The 21,074-nt window shown below is 41.3% G+C and overlaps 1 protein-coding gene across 2 annotated transcripts in view; it reads right to left on the minus strand.

Moving 5' to 3' along the window:
* LOC113107780 (transmembrane and coiled-coil domains protein 1-like) overlaps positions 1 to 20,051 on the minus strand; it is a 50,927-nt gene extending 30,876 nt beyond the window's left edge. The window contains exons 1-3 of one of the 2 annotated variants that reach the window (XM_026270488.1): positions 19,968 to 20,051; positions 18,145 to 18,188; positions 4,998 to 5,132 (exon numbers count right to left, since the gene is read on the minus strand). In XM_026270488.1, the coding sequence (XP_026126273.1) occupies positions 4,998 to 5,132; positions 18,145 to 18,147 (138 nt within the window). In that variant the 5' untranslated portion in view covers positions 18,148 to 18,188; positions 19,968 to 20,051. Of the gene's footprint in view, positions 1 to 2,706; positions 2,806 to 4,997; positions 5,133 to 18,144; positions 18,189 to 19,967 lie in introns of those variants that run through there. The other variant, XM_026270492.1, reaches the window with a different exon arrangement.
* Between the last annotated feature and the right edge of the window lie 1,023 nt (positions 20,052 to 21,074).

Genomic DNA, 21,074 nt, shown 5'->3' on the forward strand with positions numbered 1-21,074 from the left:
TTTATTTGTGTTGGTAGTTCTGAACCGAATCATTCGTCAAAGTGCAGTGGAAGGGTAACAGGCGAGCACACTCTGAGCTATGAACAACACGACACTAAACAACCACCAGAGGGAGACGAGACAACAACACTCAACTACAGGCAGATCTGACCACAGACCACAGCTGGAGTACATGTGATGTTCCTCTTTCAGACATCTACGGTGGGGAGATTCTACGGTCCGTGTGTGTGTGTGTGCGTGTGTGTGTGTGTGAGTGTGTGTGTGTGTGTGTGTGTGTGTGTGTGTGTGTGTGTGTGTGTGTGTGTGTGTGCGTGTGTGCGTGTGTGTGTGCGTGTGTGTGTGTGCGTGTGTGTGTGTGCGTGAGTGTGTGTGTGTGAGTGTGTGTGTGTGTGTGCGTGTCTGTTTTGGGTCTGTGTGTCACATGCACACAGAGACATGAAAATGCATATATATTTCTTTGATTTCTCTAAAACTTACACCATTTAACAATTGTTTCTCTGTATATTATCGGTGTGTGTGAGTGTTTATTTATAAATATAATTTTTTATTTATTTTTATGAATGAGGATGCTTTTAAAAGGAGGTTTTTGTTAGAAATTTGTCCTTAAAATATGGTTACACACATGGATTTGGTTTTTGTGAAGCCATCTCATAAACAAAAATAAAAGTGGTTTTATAAAAAAGTGCTAAACTCAGGCTAAAACAGGTGTTAAACAGGATTATTATACTGTGTTTTCCTGAAAGTGTTTCACTTTCCACATTTCATGTGTATTTAAAGTTTATAGCTACTCTCCTGAACTTTGGTAGCATGCTTTCAAAAGCTGCAAAGCTCATCCCAATGAAAACAGCTCACACATTTAGACTAACAATCAATACTGCCTCAGGTTAAGCACTTCCTTTCAGTTTGCTAAATCAAATGTTGACCAGCTGGTAAAAACTAACTTTCTTTCTTCTTTCTTGGCTTCCTTCTTCTCTTTCAAGCTTAGTATCGTGGAAACTGCCACAAAATGACCTCAAAGCAAAGCAAGAACACAGAGTACAGTCTCTCTGTGCTTTTGGGTCAAATATACAGAGATGATCTGAGCACTGTCTGACCTGGATAAGAGCAATGGCCTACAGAAATAACTAGTCATGAATATTTAATAAACGTGCAGATGAAACAGTGATAACATTAAAGTAAAGATGTGTGCACAAACTCATGCGTACAGCAACACTGATGAAGTGACATGGCTCAATCACAGATGACAGCAGCTCAACAACAGCTGCTAGTGGCTTCCCACACAGGAAGCAGGAAATGGTCTGAGGTTCGCTGACTGACTGTTTCTCACACCTTCAGTGATCAATGTTATGGTAGTATCTTATGAAACATTCAGGTATAACATCACCTTTAGAAGCTTGAATCCTTGGCAAAGTCGAGTCAATGCGAGCAGTGCAGCGTGTAACAAACTCTGTGGATGTTGTTGACTCGTTCACACTCACACACACCTGTGTCCTCTGAGTACACATCACTCCGTTTCCATGGAGACCAGCATCAGACAGAGCCACTGACCGCAGAAGTCGTGCAGGAGGCAAAACTAAAATGTGGACGTTCACACTGTATTTTAAGGTCTAATCCTCACGGCTTTTAATGGCTTTTGCCTTAATAAACAAAGAGTTTCTATATTTTTGCTATTTAAAACTTGACTCTTCTGTAGTTACATTGTGACTAAGACCGACAGAAAATGAAAAGTTGCTAACGGTCTAATCAGATTCAATGATCTATGCTAAGCTAAGCTAAAAGTGCTACCCCCAGACCCAGAGATTAGCTAAATGGATTCAAAAACCATAAAACTCAACTGTTTTACTCTAGGGGAGTTGGAAAATGAGCCTTTTTAAGAAGAGCAAGCAATGGTGCAGCGTGTCACGTGGGACCGGCTGGATCGCCCGGGTGAATGGGGATCTAAGACTCGTGGTGTTTTAAGATGACATCTGAGAAACCCAGAAACAGAGTCTGTAGGTGCTTTAGCTCAAATAACATTGACATACAGTCAATGAGTTAAAGCAAGTAAATATTTAACTCAGCTGTAACACTTAGTTATTACTTTATCAAGTACTAACAGTTCTCAAACAGATGTCCACATTTAGACTAGTAGCCCATAAAAGAAAAACCTCCTTCATGTCTCGATCACTTCTGGTAATAAGATTGCAAAGGGAGCGTGCTTCAGATCTTCCTCCTGGGAGAAAAGGCCTGTTACCTGGGTTATCTGGTACCAAGTATAGTTTATAAGCTTAAAAACATTTGTGGCTATATTGTTGAAACTGTATGTTTATTGCCTGTCCCTGTTTGTTTTTTTGTTTTTTTTTATTGTTGCTTAAAAAATATATATATATACCACTAAAAAATTGCCTTAACAGACAATCCTTTGAATGAAACAACTAATAATCATATCTCCTTAGCCTTAGTGTTTGAGGAAAATAATAGAAAATAGGTTTCTGGCAAAATAAACGTTAATAATATAGAAAGGGATATAAAACCCTCTTTCTGAAAAAGACTGCTGTTTTATATAGTCCACATCTACACACTGCCCTCTCTCTCTGTCTCAGACTACATCAGTGCACTCCTCAATAAAGAACACTCTCAAAGGTTTACTGCATATGCACATGCTTATAAACACACACACACACACACACACACACACACACACAGGTGAGAAGTGAAAGGAGTTACCTGTGAGTACTGTCTGCGGAGACTCAATCGCTGGACCATCCTGACTGACACACACTGAACAACCAAGAGCAGAAAACACTCTCTCACGCCCCGTCTCTCTCTCTCTCTCTCTCTCTCTCTCTCTCTCTCATGCAGACACACACACACGCACACAAACATGTGCCACAGACTTCTATTGCTTATAGCTACTATAGTTAAGCCTTTAAAAAAGTATTTGGTTTGCACTTTGTAAATAGTGTTAGATTTGATTTATAATTATTGCATATAGTGGCAGATGCTCTATGCACCTCGGGTTTATTGAAGTTCTTTTCAACTGCTTAAACACAAAATCTTTACTTGTCACACAGTTTCTGAAATCTGACTCTCACACAGCAGAAACACACACTAATTCTTGGCCTTTGGTTTTCAATTTCATAAAACACTTTTTGCAAAACACAACACACAATTCTCTGTGTAACACTCACACATCTAACAGGAAGTATCTTGATTTCCTTTTTCAAACACAACCAATCCAAACGGCACATGAATTCATCAGTGCTTCACACTAACGCCTCACACCAAGCAATCGTGTGTACAGGAGCTTGTAAAAGACAAGATTTAGGTTTTGAATAATATTATATTTTCTGATATATCATGTACACACACAGGTATATGATATATTCAAAAATATAATATTATGGCTAAGCTGTTTGCAATGTAAGACAAATGTTGGCTTTTGAGATGTGTCTGAGGTATTTCGCAAGAGATGTGTGGCATTTTGTGTGTTGAATATAGTCTTAAAGTTTGCTAACGTCCTTTTGTCCAATCTGTAGTCACATTTTCAAAACACTGTACACAGTTAGCAGAACATGGGTCTGTCGTGACCATACCTGTAACACAATTCATGTTGTTTTCACACAATATTCTGTAAATTAGCATCTTTCTAGACTGCTCACATTGTTTCTTCACGTAAGCTTATAACCCATATGAAAACCATAGATCTTTCTTCTTTTTTTTTTTTTGAAGACCTTATGTTCCACATTTTATTGTAAGTATAGTCTAAAGCCTCTACTTCTACAACAACAGCAGCTCAAAAGTATTGAAAAAATATCTCTATATAAAATATTGAAATATTGATACTGATAAGCATTTTAGTAACCGATCACTAAACTATTTAGAAATAGCTGATTCCAGTCTCAGTTGGAGGAATAGTCCGGTGTTGGTGCTCTTTCTATTACATCGAAAATAAAAATAAGTAAAAAAAAAAAGAGCTCATTGAATTGGTGTTGTGGATGCAGAACAACACAAAGAATCAGAGAGAGAGAGAAAATAATGCCTGGGAGAGGAAGAGGAGTAGTTGGATCGGAAGAAGGGAGAAGAAGAGGTAAGCGAGGGGGAAGAGTGTGTGCTGGACTGTGCATTTCTTTCTTTCTTAGTTTTTCCCTCTTCCACATGTAGAACCTGTGAAAGCTAGTTTCTGCCGAGGAATATAAAGGGTACAGGGTAATTGTGACTTTGTTTCATCTGACAGTTCTGACTTTTATTTCTTGCAATTGTGAAATTGTCTCACTTTTATGAGTAAGTCTGAATTGCAAGATGTTAACTCGCAATTCCAAGAACAGAAGTCCAAATTGTGAGATAAGTTCACAATTACCGTTTTTCCTACCCTATTTTTTCTATAATGACTCAGTTTTGGACAGTATGCTGCGAAGAATGAACTCATTCAACACTTAAACATGTAAAATGGGTAACGAAATTACATAAACAATGGATTTGTATACTGTCTATGCAAGTAGAACTGAACCATGTATGTCAAACAAGTAGAAGAAAGTAATGCAGTTTTTGTAAAGCCATCAACTGTTAGCATTGTGACAGTCACTGTGCTATGATTGACTATATGTTCCTATTGGATAGAGGAGAAGCGCTAATGTTTTGTCCAAATGATTCAATTTTGAATTGTGTGTTTCGATATAGTTAATGTAGAAAAAGATATTCAGCATTTTGAAATAAAGTGTTTGTATTTATTTAACAAAATGTGGTTTTAGCCAGGAAAATTAACTATTTGACTAATTGTGGGATGTAGGTATGTTGCTGTAAAGAGTTTAGAAAAAGTACTTTAAGTACTGCGTAATGGTTGTTATAATGGAAACTTTAATGGTCAGGGAGTATGAAAAGTAGTCTTGAAAATCTATGACAGCGCTTGTTGTTGAAAGAAACCTTGACTAACAGCTCCTTCTAGTGGAAAGGAGTTAGCAGTGTTATTATGTAGATTCACTCACACACACACACAGAGAGAGAGAGGGGTTACTCACAGATGTGTGTGCTCGGTGGACTGCAGGAGTGATGAGATGATGAGCAGCGTCTCTGCCGCCACAGGAGTGACGCTCTAGAGACTGTGTGGCTTCCAGCTGGTGCTCCTGCAGGCTGCTCCTCTCCTCATGATCACTCTAGAGTTCAGCACACACAGTCATGACTGCTTCTGCATTCTGGCTGATTTTTAACTCTAACCATTTTGATGTACTGCTCTAATTAGGAGCTATAGAGCCCAATTACAGCATTGAAACTGAACCACATCCAGGACATCTGTCATTCATCCCTGGATGTTTGGGTCAAAAGAAAGTCTATAAAGTTGGAATTTAATGTTGAAGTAAAGGAGAACTGGTCATGACAGTATGTTGATCACAGGTTGGGGTTAGTCTGTTAAGGAAATATATAATCAACAGGCTGCTTGAGATTTTTTATGTACTTATTTCCATTTTCAAAAAGTGTGGTACGTTGGTCTCTGGTGAATTATGTTTTCAGTTTGCTCCAGTCATTTATATAGTTTCCTAAACACCACTATGAGTGTCCACAAAAACATTTAATAGTGACCAACAGCTCAAAATAGAAATAAAAAAAAAAATACTAATGCCAATCAATTAATGTTACAAAGCAGTGTTGATTATTGACCACTTTTGTCAAAAGAACATTGTAAATACAACTGAGATGTCATTTTAGCAATAACATCATATTAACATATAGCATGTACCATGATTCAACAGCATTACAGCTAGAAAATACAAAAAGCCTCCAAACCAATTTAAGAGTAACAATTTAATTGAGGTTCAACGAATAAAAAACAGATGCAATACGGATAAACAAATGATAAAGCTTGGCTTATTGAATATCAGATCCCTTTCTACGAAAACACTTTTTGTAAATAATATGATAACTGATCATAATATAGATGTGCTCTGTTTGACAGAAACCTGGCTAAAACCTGATGATTATATTATTTTAAATGAGTCCACCCCCCAAGATTACTGTTATAAACATGAGCCGCATTTAAAAGGCAAAGGGGGAGGTGTTGCTTCAATTTATAACAACGTTTTCAGGATTTCTCAGAGGGCAGGCTTCAAGTATAACTCGTTTGAAGTAATGGTGCTTCATATAACATTATCCAGAGAAACAAATGTTAATGATAAATCCCCTGTTATGTTTGTACTGGCTACTGTATACAGGCCACCAGGCCACCATACAGACTTTATTAAAGAGTTTGGTGATTTTACATCCGAGTTAGTTCTGGCTGCAGATAAAGTTTTAAAAGTTGGTGATTTTAATATCCATGTTGATAATGAAAAAGATGCATTGGGATCAGCATTTATAGACATTCTGAACTCTATTGGGGTTAGACAACATGTTTCAGGACCTACTCATTTTAATTGAATACTGTACCAGGGAATTGATGTTGATGGTGTTGAAATTATGCAGCCAAGTGATGATATCTCAGATCATTATTTAGTTTTGTGCAAACTACATATAGCCAAAATTGTAAATTCTACTTCTTGTAACAAGTATTGTAAAACCACTACTTCTACCACAAAAGAATGCTTTGTAAGTAATCTTCCTGATGTATCCGAATTCCTTAGCATATCCAAAACCTCAGAACAACTTGATGATGTAACAGAAACTATGGACTCTCTCTTTTCTAGCACTTTAAATACAGTTGCTTCTTTACACTTAAGGAAGGTTAAGTAAAACAGTCTGACACCATGGTATAATGAGCATACTCGCACCCTAAAGAGAGCAGCCCGAAAATGGAGCGCAGCTGGAGGAAAACAAAACTAGAGGTATTTCATATTGCTTGGCAGGAAATTGACCTATCCTACAGAAAAACATTAAAAACTGCTAGATCTGATTACTTTTCATCTCTTTTAGATGAAAAAAAAACATAACCCAAAGTATTTATTCAATATAGTGGCTAAATTAATGAAAAATAAAGCATCAACAATTGTTGACATTTCCCAACATCACAGCAGTAATGACTTTATGAACTACTTTACTTTTAAAATCAATACTATTAGGGATAAAATTGTAACCATTCAGCCGTCAGCTACAGTATCACATCAGACAGTGCACTATAGACCCCCTGAGGAACAGTTCCACTCATTCTCTACTATAGGAGAGGAAGAATTGTATAAACTTGTTAAATCATCTAAACCAACAACATTTATGTTAGACCCTATACCATCTAAGCTCCTAAAAGAGGTGCTTCCAGAAGTCATAGATCCTCTTCTGACTAATTTAATTCCTCATTGTCATTAGGATATGTATCCAAAACCTTCAAACTGGCTGTTATTAAGCCCCTCATCAAAAAAAAAAAAAAAAACACAAATTGACCCCAAAGAACTATTTAATTATAGACCAATCTCAAATCTCCCTTTTCTGTTCAAGATACTAGAAATGGTGGTATCCTCACAATTATATTCCTTCTTAGAGAAAAATTGTATCTGTGAGAATTTCCAGTCAGGATTTAGACCATATTATAGTACAGAGACTGCTCTCCTTAGAGTTACAAATAACCTGCTCTTATCATCTGAGGAATAAAATCATCTGTTGTTTGGAACTGGTATGGGTTTGTTGCGACAGACGTGGAGCAAGAGACCCCACGCTGCCTAAAGCCCATCGCAGTCAAAAGCAGCAGCACCAGCCGAATATGAAAATGGGGGTTACATTTGTCTTGCTTTTGATTAGGGCTGCACCGATCACGATAGGCCGATCGTTAATGCTCATCTTCTCTATTAACAATGGCTCTGTGTAGTAGCAGCTGCTCAATGTGAAATCACACACCTGATGGAATTTACCGCTGATTAGAAAACCGGCTTTACTGACGAGATGCGCATTAACGATCGGCCGATCGTGATCGGAGCAGCCCTACTTTTGATTAAATAAAAGCAAAATTTGCTTTTAGTTGTCTGCTGTTTGTACTTATTGCTTTCCTTAAGTAGGGGGGAAAATTGGAAAAAAATCGGAAATGGAATAAATAAAAAAAAATCGGAGATTTTATTTTTAGGCCATATCGCACAGCCCTACTTGGGAGATATCATCAGGAAACATGGTGTTAGCTGCCACTGTTATACTGATAATATTCAGCTCTATATTTCTTTGCGACCCGGCGAAACACACCAATTTGAAAAACTAATGGAATGCATTGTCAATATAAAAAACTGGATAACGAGTAATTTTTTTACTGATAATTCTGAAAAAACGAACTAAACTAAACCTAAAAACTATGCATGTAATAACCTAGAACACTGTCTAAGACTTGATGGCTGCTCTGTCAATTCTTCATCATCAGTTAGGAACCTAGGTGTGCTATTTGATAGCAATCTTTCCTTAGAAAGCAACGTTTTTAGCATTTGTAAAACTGAATTTTTCCATCTCAAAAATATATCTAAATTACGGCGTATGCTCTCAATGTCAAATGCAGAAATGTTAATCCATGCATTTATGACCTCAAGGTTAGATTACTGTAATGGTTTATTGGGTGGTTGTTCTGCACGCTTAGTAAACAAACTACAGCTAGTCCAAAATGCAGCAGCAAGAGTTCTTACTAGAACTAGGAAGTATGACCATATTAGCCCGGTCCTTTTCCTATTTGGCGCCTAAACTCTGGAATAACCTACCTAACATTGTTCGGGAGGCAGACACACTCTTGCAGTTTAAATATAGATAAAAGACCCATCTCTTTAACCTGACTTACTCATAACACACTATTGTGCTTCTAATATCCAAATCCGTTAAAGGATTTTTAGGTTGCATTAATTAGGTAAACCGGAACCGGGAACACTTCCCATAACACCCAATGTACTTGCTACATCATTAGAAGAATGGCATCTATGCTAATACTAGTCTGTTTTTTTTTCTTATTCGGAGGTCACTGTAGCCACCAGATCCAGTCTGTATCCAGAACAGAGGGTCACTGCAGTCACCCCGGATCCAGTACATATCCAGACCAGATGGTGGATCAGCACCTAGAAAAGACCTCTACTGCCCTGAAAGACAGTGGAGACCAGGACAACTAGAGCCCCAGATACAGATCCCCTGTAAAGACCTTGTCTCAGACGACCACCAGGACAAGACCACAGGAAACTTCTGCACAATCTGACTTTGCTGCAGCCTGGAATTTAACTTCTGGTTTCGTCTGGTCAGAGGAGAACTGAGTCTGGTTTCTCCCAAGGTTTTTTTCTCCATTATGTCACAGATGGAGTTTCGGTTCCTTGCTGCTGTCACCTTTGGCTTGCTTAGTTGGGTCACTTCATTTACAGCGATATCGTTGACTTTGATTCCAAATGATTGCACAGACACTATTTAAACTGAACTGAGATGATGACATCACTGAATTCAGCGATGAACTGCCTTTAACTGTCATTTTGCTTTATTGACACACTGTTTTCCTAATTTTTGTTGTTCAGTTGCTTTGACGCAATGCATTTTGGTGTCCGAGCTCACCCAGCGGATTCATCAACTCACCTCTCCCACTGCGCACATCGCACCGCCTGCCCCGCCCTTCCCCTGGGAGAGCTCCCAGGACCACTTCCGGCCAGAGCCACGACTTCCGGTGCCAGAGAATTATTCCGGTGAGCCAACCTTCTGCAGAAATTTCCTTAATAAGTGTTCCATGCACTTTGCCTTACAGCCAAGGACCTTTGCCACAGAGGAGTCGAAGGTTGCGTTCATCCTTACTCTATTTTCCTATGGCGGACGGCGGTGTGGGAGAACCAACATCCATGTTGCGTCTTGTTCCACACCCTCTCGGAGGAGATGAGAAGTGTCTTCGATCGAGCCGCGGTCGGCAGGGAAGCCGCCCACCAGCTCTCAGACCTACATCAAGGGAAATCTTCTGTCACCGACTACTCCATCCAGTTCCGCACCCTGGCGGCCGCGTGCCAGTGGAACGAGGTGGCGCAGTGGGATCGATTCCTGCATGGGCCGGCCGATCGTGTTCAGAAAGAGATCTACATCCTCGAGCTGTTCCCTACACTCAACAGACTTATTGACCTGGCTCTTCGAGTTGATGCTCGGATCAACCGCCTGGGTAGACAGACCAGTCCTACACACCATTCCATCTCTCCGGAAAGGGGCCGTTCGAGTCGAGAGAACACGGTCAGTCCCGTCGACGAACACGAACCCATGCAGGTGGGTAGAGCTCGGCTGTCCCGGAGGGAGAGAGAGCGGCGGAGGTCCCAAGGATTGTGTCCATACTGCGGAGGCTCAGGACTTTCCATCGATTCCTTCCCGGTGAAAGGAGCCAACCCGGTAGTAAAGATGAGGCTACTATCGGGTGGGATCTCCACCGGGAAGTCCTCTACTACATCATTGACTCTCCTTCTGGTGAAACTGCGGTGGGAGGATCACACTCACGACTGTCACACCCTTCTGGACTCTGGAGCTGAAGGTAACTTCATCGATATCCTGGCACGTCACTTGAACATTCCTGTCCTTCCCATGTCTCAGCCCATCCATGTCACTGCACTCAACGGCCAGGAACTGCCACATGTCACCCACCATACTGAACCCATCACTCTGCTCACATCTGGCAACCACTGTGAAACCATATCCTTTTTCCTCATGGACTCCCCCGTAGCTCCCATTGTTTTAGGTCACCCCTGGTTAACCAAACATAATCCACGAGTGGAATGGGGTTCTAACACTGTCACATTGTGGAGTGAAAGTTGTCATGAAAACCAGAGTCTTGTCTGGTTTCTTCTTGTCCTGTTGTGCCTGTTTCTGTCTTTCAGAAAGAGAACATGGTGTTATCAAACGTGCCCGCAGAGTACTTGGACCTGAAGGAGGTGTTCAGTAAGTCCCGTGCTGCTTCTCTTTCTATTCCGGAGAGGGAGGCCATGGAGAAATACATTTCTGATTCCTTGGCATCGTAGTAGGCTTCGCCAATTTCTATCAAAATTTTATTAGCAATTTCAGCCAACTAGCCTCACCTCTGACGGCCTTGACCTCTCCCAGTACTCCGTTCAGGTGGTCGGACGCAGCTGAGACTGCGTTCACTAACCTCAAAAGCTGCTTTGTTTCCGCTCCCATCCTTGTGGCCCCGACGCATCAGAGGTGGGGGTAGGAGCAGTGTTGTCCCAACGTGCTGCCTCAGATGGTAAGGTACATCCATGCATGTTTTTCTCCCATCGTTTATCTCCTGCTGAACACAATTATGACATTGGTAACAGATAATTGTTGGCCGTCAAATTAGCTTTAGAGGAGTGGCGTCACTGGTTGGAAGGCTCAGGGGTACCTTTCATTGTTTGGACCGATCATTAGAATTTAGAGTACATTAGAACTGCCAAAAGACTCAATTCCAGTCAGGCTCGGTGGTCACTTTTTTTCGGTCGCTTTGATTTTACTCTATCGTTCCACCCGGGTTCCAAAAATGTCAAACCCCAATTCTTTATCAAGTCTTTTTGATCCCTCCGCCCGCCCGGTGACTCGAGTGTATTTTACCTGAGAGAGTAGTTGTCTCAGCACTCGTATGGGAGGTCGAGTCGAAGGTCAAGACGGCCTTAGAAGGTGTAACGCCTCCGCCCGGTTGCCCACCGAACCGTTTATTTGTGCCGGAGGAGTTAAGGTCCGAAGTCATTCAGTGGGGTCATTGCTCTAACGTTGCTTGTCATCCAGGGATAAGTCGAACTAATGGGTTAGCTAAACAAGATTCTGGTGGCCACTTATGGCTCGTGACATCCACAATTTTGTTTTGACTTGCTCATTTTGCGCCAGTGGTAAGTCATCTAAACAACCTCCTGATGGGATCCTCCAACCGCTGTCTGTCCCTTTGAGACCCTGTTCCCCCATCGCACTAGATTTTGTTACCACCCTCCCGCCATCTAATGGCATGATGGTCGTTTTGACTTTAGTGGACCGGTTCTCGAAGGCGGCACATTTCATTCCCTTGCCCAAATTGCTGACAGCCAAGGAGACAGCAGTCACTTTCCTAGATCATGTCTTTCGGCTTCATGGCCTCCCGGTAGATGTGGTTTCTGACAGGGGATCTCATTTTATATCCAAATTTTGGAAAGAGTTTTGTAAGTTGCTAGGAGCGTCTGTTTGCCTGTCTTCGGGTTATCATCCCCAGAGTAACGGGGAGTCTGAGCGAGCCAACCAAGATTTAGAGAGGATGTTGCGATGTTTGGTCTCCAAGAATCCTTCTTCCTGGAGCCAACAACTCTCTGTGGTGGAGTACGCTCACAATTCGTTACCAGTGTCAGCCACGGGCCTTTCTCCGTTTCAGTGCAGCTTAAGTTACCAGACACCAGTTTTTCCCAGTCTGTAATCTGAAGTCGCGGTCCCCTCCGTTCACGCATTTGTCCAGAGGTGCCACCACACCTGGACCAAAGCACGTGAGACTCTGCTCCGGATGACGGAGCGCACTAAGGCCAAGGCTGATCGCCACTGGTCAAAGCCTCCCGTTTACATCATGGGTCAAAAAGTGTGGCTTTCTACCAATAACATTCCTCTGCGATCTGTATGCCAAATTTATTGGCCCGTTTACTATCACCAAGATCATTAGTCCAGTGACAGTCTGCCTGAAACTACCTCCAGCGTACAGGAGGATACATCCTGCCTTTCATTTGTCCAAAATTAAAACCGTGTTTAATGCACGTATTAATCCGCCTACTCCGGTTCCCCCGCCGCCGCGTCTCGTAGATGGGGAACTGACATATTCGGTTAATCGCATTCTGGACCCGAGACAGGGGGAGAGAATTCCAGTACCTGGTGGACTGGGAAGGTTACGGTCCGAAGGAGAGGAGTTGGGTACCTGCTAGAGACATATTGGATCACTACCTTATTGATGATTACAATCGGCAGGTAGGCCCTTCTGGGAACTCCAGGAGGCGTTCTTAGAGGGGGGGTACTCTATCGGTTGGTAAACCGTGATCTCTGGGTTCTGCACTTTGTGTGTGAAGTCTGTGTGTTACGCGTCTGCACTGATTAGTTTGTGGGCGTCTCCGTTAATTGTCATCAGCAGCAGCTGTCACTCATTAGCCTCTCTTCATAATCGCTTGTCTCACGTCTTGTATTTGTGAGAGCGTTGTTTCATGTTGGTAACTCTTCTTTGCTTCTGTGTTGTTCTGCGTTTGGATGTCCGTGTCTTCCCGCGGAACCTCATCCACCCATCGCACCTTCACAAGCATCATCACTTACCTTCGGCTCGATTCCCCGCAGTTCCTGTGCCATCCTCTCCTGCTGCCTACTCACCACCACCATCTGGATTACTCACCGCCTTCCACCATCTTGGATTGTTGTCTTCCCAGCGTTGAACACAGGAAGATGGTGCCGATGTCTTTGGCATGCCGTCTGCAGACCGCCTTGTTGCTATCTTTTGTACCTGCTATGTTTTTATATATGTCTAATTTAGTTTTATATTGTAATGCTATATTGGTCTATGACCGTTTATCACTTTTAAACATCCGTAGCACGGTCACTGCCTGGCCTAACGTTAGGTGCGATGTTTGTGGACCGCATTTCGAGCGTCCACCCTGTACACCCCCCCCCCCCTGCATACCTGTGCCAGCTCCAGGTCGATCTATCACGCCGGAGACGGCGGAGAAGGCACGGCAAACGCGGAGGGATCGCTGTAAGACTCAGATCGGCCCTCTTGCCGGTTCGCCTTCCGCAGCTCGCCTTGCTTCGGCGGGGATCTCAGTCTGCGCGCAGTTCTACTGCTGGCCACTCTTCCCTGGATGGCCGTCTTCGATGGCTGTGCCCTATTATACCCGGATTCCTCTCTGCACCTGCTCGGATTTACAGTCACTCTGGCCGTGGTGGAGCTAATCTTCACAACCTTCGCTCGCTGTGCCGAGAAACACAGCCAGCATCTGTTTCATCGCGGCTGAAGTTCGCGCTCATTAACGCCCAATCTCTGGTAAACAAAACTTTCATTTTAAATGACTTTTTTGCCTCTCAAACCCTGGATTTCTTGTGTGTTACTGAGACTTGGACAAAGCCCGGCGATTTATCTCCGTTTTCAGAACTGGTGCCCCGCGGTGGAGGTCTTGCTACTGTTTTTAAAAACACTCTTCACTGTCGAAGACCACAGCTTTGAGGTGCAATTGTTACAATTAGTCTTAGTTAACCCCATTGCCATAGCTCTAATTTATCGTCCTCCTCAGCAAAATAAGGACTTTCTTAGTTAGCTTGCTGCTCTAATGGGTGATCTAGTTATCAAACACGACAAAATATTACTGCTGGGTGATTTCAACATTCACGTTTGCTGTACTTCGAAACCATATTCAGCTGAACTTCTAAATATGATTGAGTCTTTTGACTTTACTCAGTGGGTTTCTGGTCCAACACATATCCATGGCCACACCCTTGATTTGATTTTAACCCATGGTTTCTCTATTTCGAATATAGAAATCAACAGTGCATCTTTCTCTGACCTCATGCCTGTACTTTTTACTGTTCCTCTCACTGGACGCACACTTAAAAATCCATCACTGGCACGTTTAACTCGTTGTCTTACCCAACGCTCTAGTGAAGATTTTTCCACAGCCTATCACGATGTACGTAACTGCCTGGAATCTGTCTCTACCCTGCATAACCTGGATGCTGATGCACATCTTAATCTTTTTAATTCCACCTGTGCAGATATCATGAATTCTATTGCACCTTTGAGGTACAAAAATCACAAGCCTGCAACAGTGCCCTGGCACACTGACACTACACATACCCTTAGACGGGCATGTAGACAGTCGGAGCGCCAATGGAAAAAGGACCGTCTTCAGGTTTCGAATGAAATCATGCAAACTGCCTATAAGGTGTTTCAGAAAGCTGCAAAGTCTGCAAAATGCAAATAATTTTCTGAACTTATTTCTAATAATTGCCTCATAAACCTCAAGTTCTATTTGCTACTGTTAACTCTTTTTTTAATCCCCCTGTGCATCCCACCATAGAGCCCTCTACTGCTCTCTGTGACAATTTTGCAAAGTTTTTTGTTGATAAGATCACAATTTTAAGATCTCAATTGTCTAACTCAGTGTATACACATGATGTTCCATTATGTCCCTCCATCTGGTCTGAGTGTGAGTCGATTGATCTGGACACATGTAATGAAATTGTTGGTCATTTAAAACCCACTATCTGTCCACAGGATGTTATTCCACCTTCTTTCCAAGAAAGAAGATTACGGACACAGTTGGACCGGGCCTGTTACTTTTAATTAACAAATGCCTGTCAATTGGTTCCTTCCCTAACAGTCTGAAAGTTGCTGTGGTGACTCCATATCTTAAAAAAACTAATCTCAATCCTTCCACTCTTTCAAACTATCGTCCTATTTCTAATCTACCTTTTATTTCGAAGATCCTTGAGAGAGTTGTACTGGTTCAACTACAATTATACTTATCCGCAAATTCTCTCCATGAAACATTTCAATCTGGTTTTAAAGCTGTACACAGTACTGAATCTGCTCTTTTAAGACTGTCAAGTGATATTTTCACTGAAACTGACTCTGGGAAATCAATGGCCTTAGTCTTATTCGATTTGAGTTCTGCATTTGACTTAGTTGACCATGAGGTCCTGTTGCGACGTCTTGAGACATCCGTGGGTTTTTGAGGCATTGTCTTGCAGTGGTTCCGCTCTTATCTGAACAATAGATGTTTTAGTGTCCGTATTGGTCATCAATCCTCCACTAGTGTACCTCTGAACTGCGGAGTCCCACAGGGATCAATCCTCGGCCCCATGTTGTTTATTCTGTATCTGTTACCTCTGGCTTCCATCTTTAATAAATATGAAGTATCCTTCCATTTGTATGCCGACGATACTCAGATTTATTTTCCTTTAAAACATAATGATAAAAATGGTCTACAACCCTTGTTTGCCTGTTTAAGTGATCTTAAACTTTGGCTTTCAAGTAACTTTCTAAACCTAAATGAAAATAAAACTGAAATAATTATCTTCGGGCCCAAGGAAAACTGTGTGTTTGATGTTGAGCGTGGTTCTCTTGCACCGTATGAAACTCACTGCGCAAGAAATCTGGGCTTTCTGAGAAACAGATCAGTGCTGTTGTAAAGTCATGCTTTTTTCAGCTTCGCCAACTCTCTAAAATGAAACCGTTTTTTACTCAGAGTAATCTTCAAATAGTGACTCACGCATTCGTAACATCACGACTAGACTACTGTAATTCACTTTACTTTAGTCTATCTCAGTCTTCTCTCTCTCGCCTACAGCTAGTGCAAAACGCAGCAGCTAGACTACTCACTGGGACACGCAAGTATGAGTCGATCACCCCTATTTCATTCAAACTCCATTGGCTACCTGTTAAATTTAGAATTGATTTTAAAATTTTACTTTTTGTGTATAAAGCTCTTAACAATTTGGCCCCTCAGTACCTGACTGATCTGCTCTGTCCGTACACTCCTTCTCGTACTTTGAGATCCAGCGATCACTGTCTTCTCATCGTGCCTAGATCCAGGCTTAAAAAACGAGGTGACCGTGCTTTTGCCACAACAGGCCCAAAACTTTGGAACAGTCTGCCTCTCTATATCAGACTGGCTCCTTCAGTTTCCATCTTCAAATCTTCTTTAAAGACTTTTTTTTAAAGTCACCCGGATCCAGTACGTATCCAGACCAGATGGTGGATCAGCACCTAGAAAGGACCTCTACTGCCCTGAAAGACAGCGGAGACCAGGACAACTAGAGCCTCAGATACAGATCCCCTGTAAAGACCTTGTCTCAGAGGACCACCAGGACAAGACCACAGGAAACAGATGATTCTTCTGCACAATCTGACTTTGCTGCAGTCTGGAATTGAACTACTGGTTTCGTGTGGTCAGAGGAGAACTGACCCCAACTGAGCCTGGTTTCTCCCAAGGTTTTTTTCTCCATTCTGTCACCGATGGAGTTTCGGTTCCTTGCAGCTGTCGCCTCTGGCTTGCTTAGTTGGGGTCACTTCATCTACAGCGATATCGTTGACTTGATTGCAAATTAAAACAGACACGATTTAAACTGAACAGAGATGACATCACTGAATTCAATGATGAACTGCCTTTAACTATCATTTTGCATTATTGAGACACTGTTTTCCAAATGAATGTTGTTCAGTGCTTTGGCGCAATGTATTTTGTTTAAAGCACTATATAAATAAAGGTGATTGATTGATTTTTTGTTTTCTCTTGCTTTTGATGCTCATTGATTCTGATACGATTAATGCTTATTTTTTATTTTTGTTTTATTTTTATTTTTTCAGTGGTTTCTTTTGTCCGGTACTGCTCTGCATTTTATTTTCTGCTATGTACAGCACTTTGGTCAGCCTTGGTTGTTTTTAAATGTGCTTTATAAATAAATATTGTGTTGTATTGTATTGTTGTTTGTATTGTTGTTTGTTTTGTTTTGTTTTCATTAAATATTGTTCATACTCGCACTTGTTTCCAGCTTCTCCTTCACCCAGTCGTCACAGATGCTTACTTTTAAAGCACTACATGGTCTGGCAGCACATTACCTTACAGAAGTGTACATCCGTACCCTCCTAGTCATAGATTGTGTTCCTTTCAGTCAAACTTGTTGGTTGTTCCTCAAAAACGTCTAAGATCTTTGGGTGATAAGGCTTTCTCTTTCTTTGCTCCTGTCCTTTGGAATTCTCTGCCTCTTGAACTTAGGGAAGTTCAGATTTATGATGTTTTTAAAGTTCAACTTTAAACTTTAAAAAAGTTTAAACTTTTTAAAACTTTTAAACTTTATTTAAAAATTGTACTTGTATTTGCTTGTTGATTTTGTATAGCTTTTTACTGTATTGATTATATTGTGTTCAAAAAGCGTTGTGTTTAAAGGCACTTTATACAATAAAGTTTATTATTATTATTTATTAGTCAAGATTCATATTTGGAAAGGAAAATACATATATATGGGAATACTTCAATGAATTTAACTCTTTAGATAATTCATGTTAATGCTGAAAACACAGTGCCCTGTTTGAAGGTGACAGCCCTTAACAATAGTAATAATCTGGATTCTCACAAGGTCTGAACGCTGTTACCTGCGTTCCTGATCTTCTGTCTTATACATGTGTTAGACAAAAGACAAAATCCTCAAAATATGCTTCTTAACTGAGCAACCCAATACATAGCACACTGACTGACTATATTGGGATTATATTTCACACACAATAGACAGAGCTGGAGAGAAGAATAAACAACTTACCATCAGTCTGACATAGCAGAGGTCATCTTAAGGTGCTGGCACATCTTGAAAAAGATACAGAAATAAAGCATAAAACAGTTCAGAACACACTGAGACTTACACAGTGGATCTTGCCAACAACACCCACCTAATTTACTATTTTCTTTAAATAATAAGTTAATAATATTATTTCCTGATCCAAAAGCCTGACAGAAACTTTTTTTTGTGGCTGGTTGTAGGTGATTTGAGTTTTACTATATTGGTGAGGATTTACATTCGGCCCAAACTAACCCACACACAAAGCATTGCATCAGCCATTCACGGCTGTGTGAAAGTGGCATTGTGTGGAGCTGAATCACATCAATGGCTGCAGTGTGACAGCACCTCTGTGGGCAGAGATCCAGAGCATTCTGGAGAGGGGAGGGGAGGGGAGGGGAGGGGAGGGGTGGGGAGACGAGAGTAGAGACAAGAGGAGAGAAGAGGAGATTAGAAGAGAAGAGAAGATATGAGAGGAGATCAGATGAGTGGAGAAGAGAAGAGAGGAGAGGAGAGACTAGAGGAGAGGAGAGGAAAGGAAAGGAAATGAGAGGGGAAGAGAAGAGAAGAGAAGAGAAGAGGATAGGAAAGGAGAGGAGAGGAGACTTTTTTGACTTTTATAATCTCTTTATTTATCAACAGTATTAGACAAAAGGAGAGGAAAGGAGAGATAAGGAAAGGAGAGGAGAGGATAGCAGAGGAGAGGAGAGACAAGGAGAGATAAGGAAAGGTGAGAAGAGGAGAGGAGAGGAGAGGAGAGGAGAGGAGAGGAGAGGAGGAGAGAGGTGAGGAAAACAGAGGAGTGGAAAAGAGAGATGAGGAGAGGAGAGCAGAGGAGAAGAGAAGAGAAGAGAGGAGAGGAGCAGAGAGGAGTGGAAAGGAGAGACGAGGAGAGGAGAGGAGGAGAAAGGAGAGGAGAAGAGAACAGTGGAAAGTAGAGACAAGGAGACGAGACGAGAGGAGAGCAGAGGAGAAGAGAGGAGAAGAGAAGAGAGGAGTTGAAAGGAGAGACGAGGAGAGGAGAGAGAAGAGAGGAGAGCAGAGGAGAAGAGAGGAGTGGAGAGGAGAGACGAGGAGAGCAGAGGAGAGGAGAGGAGTTGAGAGGAGAAGAGAGGAGTGGAGAGGAGAGGAGAGAGGAGAGGGAGAGGAGGGTGGTACTGCAGTTACACGTGTCTTCTGTGACAGAGGCTGTGACCTGGAATGGACTTCAAATCAGAATATAATAATAAACTATTTGATGATAATATTAAATTGCCATTTTTTTATTAAACAATTATTACGTGACTGAAGTATACAGGAGTGGAACAGTGTACTAAATATTAATTACAAATATTTTGATCATTCACTTTAAAACATTTGTTAGAATGCTTGTTAAGCTTTTCATTATATACAGTATGTTTGTGAATAAGACCAGACATGGTAAAACATTAATGTAGAGTATCTAAATGTAAATTATTCTAATGGGTTCACATCTTTTCAAGGTTTAATTGATTTAACAGCTTGAGCTACTGAAGCTAAGACAAACAAAGATGTGGTTTAAAATATGTTCATATTTAAACAAACAAACAAACAAAAAGGAAAAATACGATACTTAACACAAAATATATTACTGCCAGATGACTTTAAATGCTGTTACATATTCCTCTCATGTGTTACGGCTGCGGTCGTAATGCATGCATTATATTAACTTTTATTCAATTGCGAACTTAAATCATGAAACTTCTGATGCAGTGCCCTACCCTAACCGAACAGACAACTTTCCAAAAAGGCAACTATACTAAAGAGGAAAGACACAAGCAGTTACTCACATAGGTCATGCAGTTCCCTCTCTCTTCATGCAGTCATGCGCTGTGTGAACATTTTGAGTTTAATAAGAGAGGAGACGTGTCATACTGATGATCTGACCCACACTGACCATCAGTCAACCCACTGAGACTGGGCCAATGACAATACTGCATTTGTGTGCGTGTGTGTGCGTGTGTGTGTGTGTGTGTGTGTGCGTGATAGAGAGAGAGAGAGAGAGAGAGAGAGAGAGAGAGAGCAATACTACAATCTCATCATCTTTATGAATATGTTATGCGGTTCAGTCCATTGCTATTTCTTCTTAGGATCATAGTTTGACAATGTGAAAAGTGAAATCCCTAAACTACTGTATGTAAAGTAGTGTCAAATACACAAAGTGCTTTTGTTACAACCCTACGGCCCAATCCCAATTCTGTTTTATACCCCTTCCCCTTGTCCCATGAAACACAGTGTCAAGGGGTAGGGGAGAAAATATTCCCCTAAGGATTGGGACACCACTACCATGAGGTCACACGTCATCATTCGTCGTCTAGCTCTTACAATACACACATATACTGGTGTGCATTAGAGTCTTTAATTATCGTTCTGTATTAATGAGCTGCTTACTGACACACACACATATCGGAAATCGTGCAGCTCACACATCCAGGAGAATCACACAACCCCGGCTTTTATTAAATACAGTTTAAATACTGAATCACTACATTATATTTTCCAGCAGCGAGAGGATAAAATCACTGTTTTTAAGTAGACTCACTCTAAAAAGATAAACGCACCGATGCGAATAGACGCAACTTCCATTTCTCTCTCTCTCTCTAATAGGCAATATTTGAGAAAATAGTTTAGTGATTTCTAATTATTGGGCTAATTAGTTTACAGCAGTTATCGCCCTGATCAGACAAATGCTGTGGCACTATCATGCAGTCTGTAATGATATGACATTAGCAAATATTAGCGATTTTTTGCAAACATTTCTTTGAGTAACATGACCATTAATATGAACTCACAATTGAATGTAACATAAAACAAATGATTACTTTTCATTAAAATCTTTATTTATGCCGAAAAAGCTTACATTTATGTGGTAGGGGAAAGAGGAAGAGCTAAGGGGT

The sequence above is a fragment of the Carassius auratus genome, chromosome 8 (genome assembly GCF_003368295.1).
Source record: "Carassius auratus strain Wakin chromosome 8, ASM336829v1, whole genome shotgun sequence".
In the NCBI taxonomy this organism is placed as follows: Eukaryota; Metazoa; Chordata; class Actinopteri; order Cypriniformes; family Cyprinidae; genus Carassius; species Carassius auratus.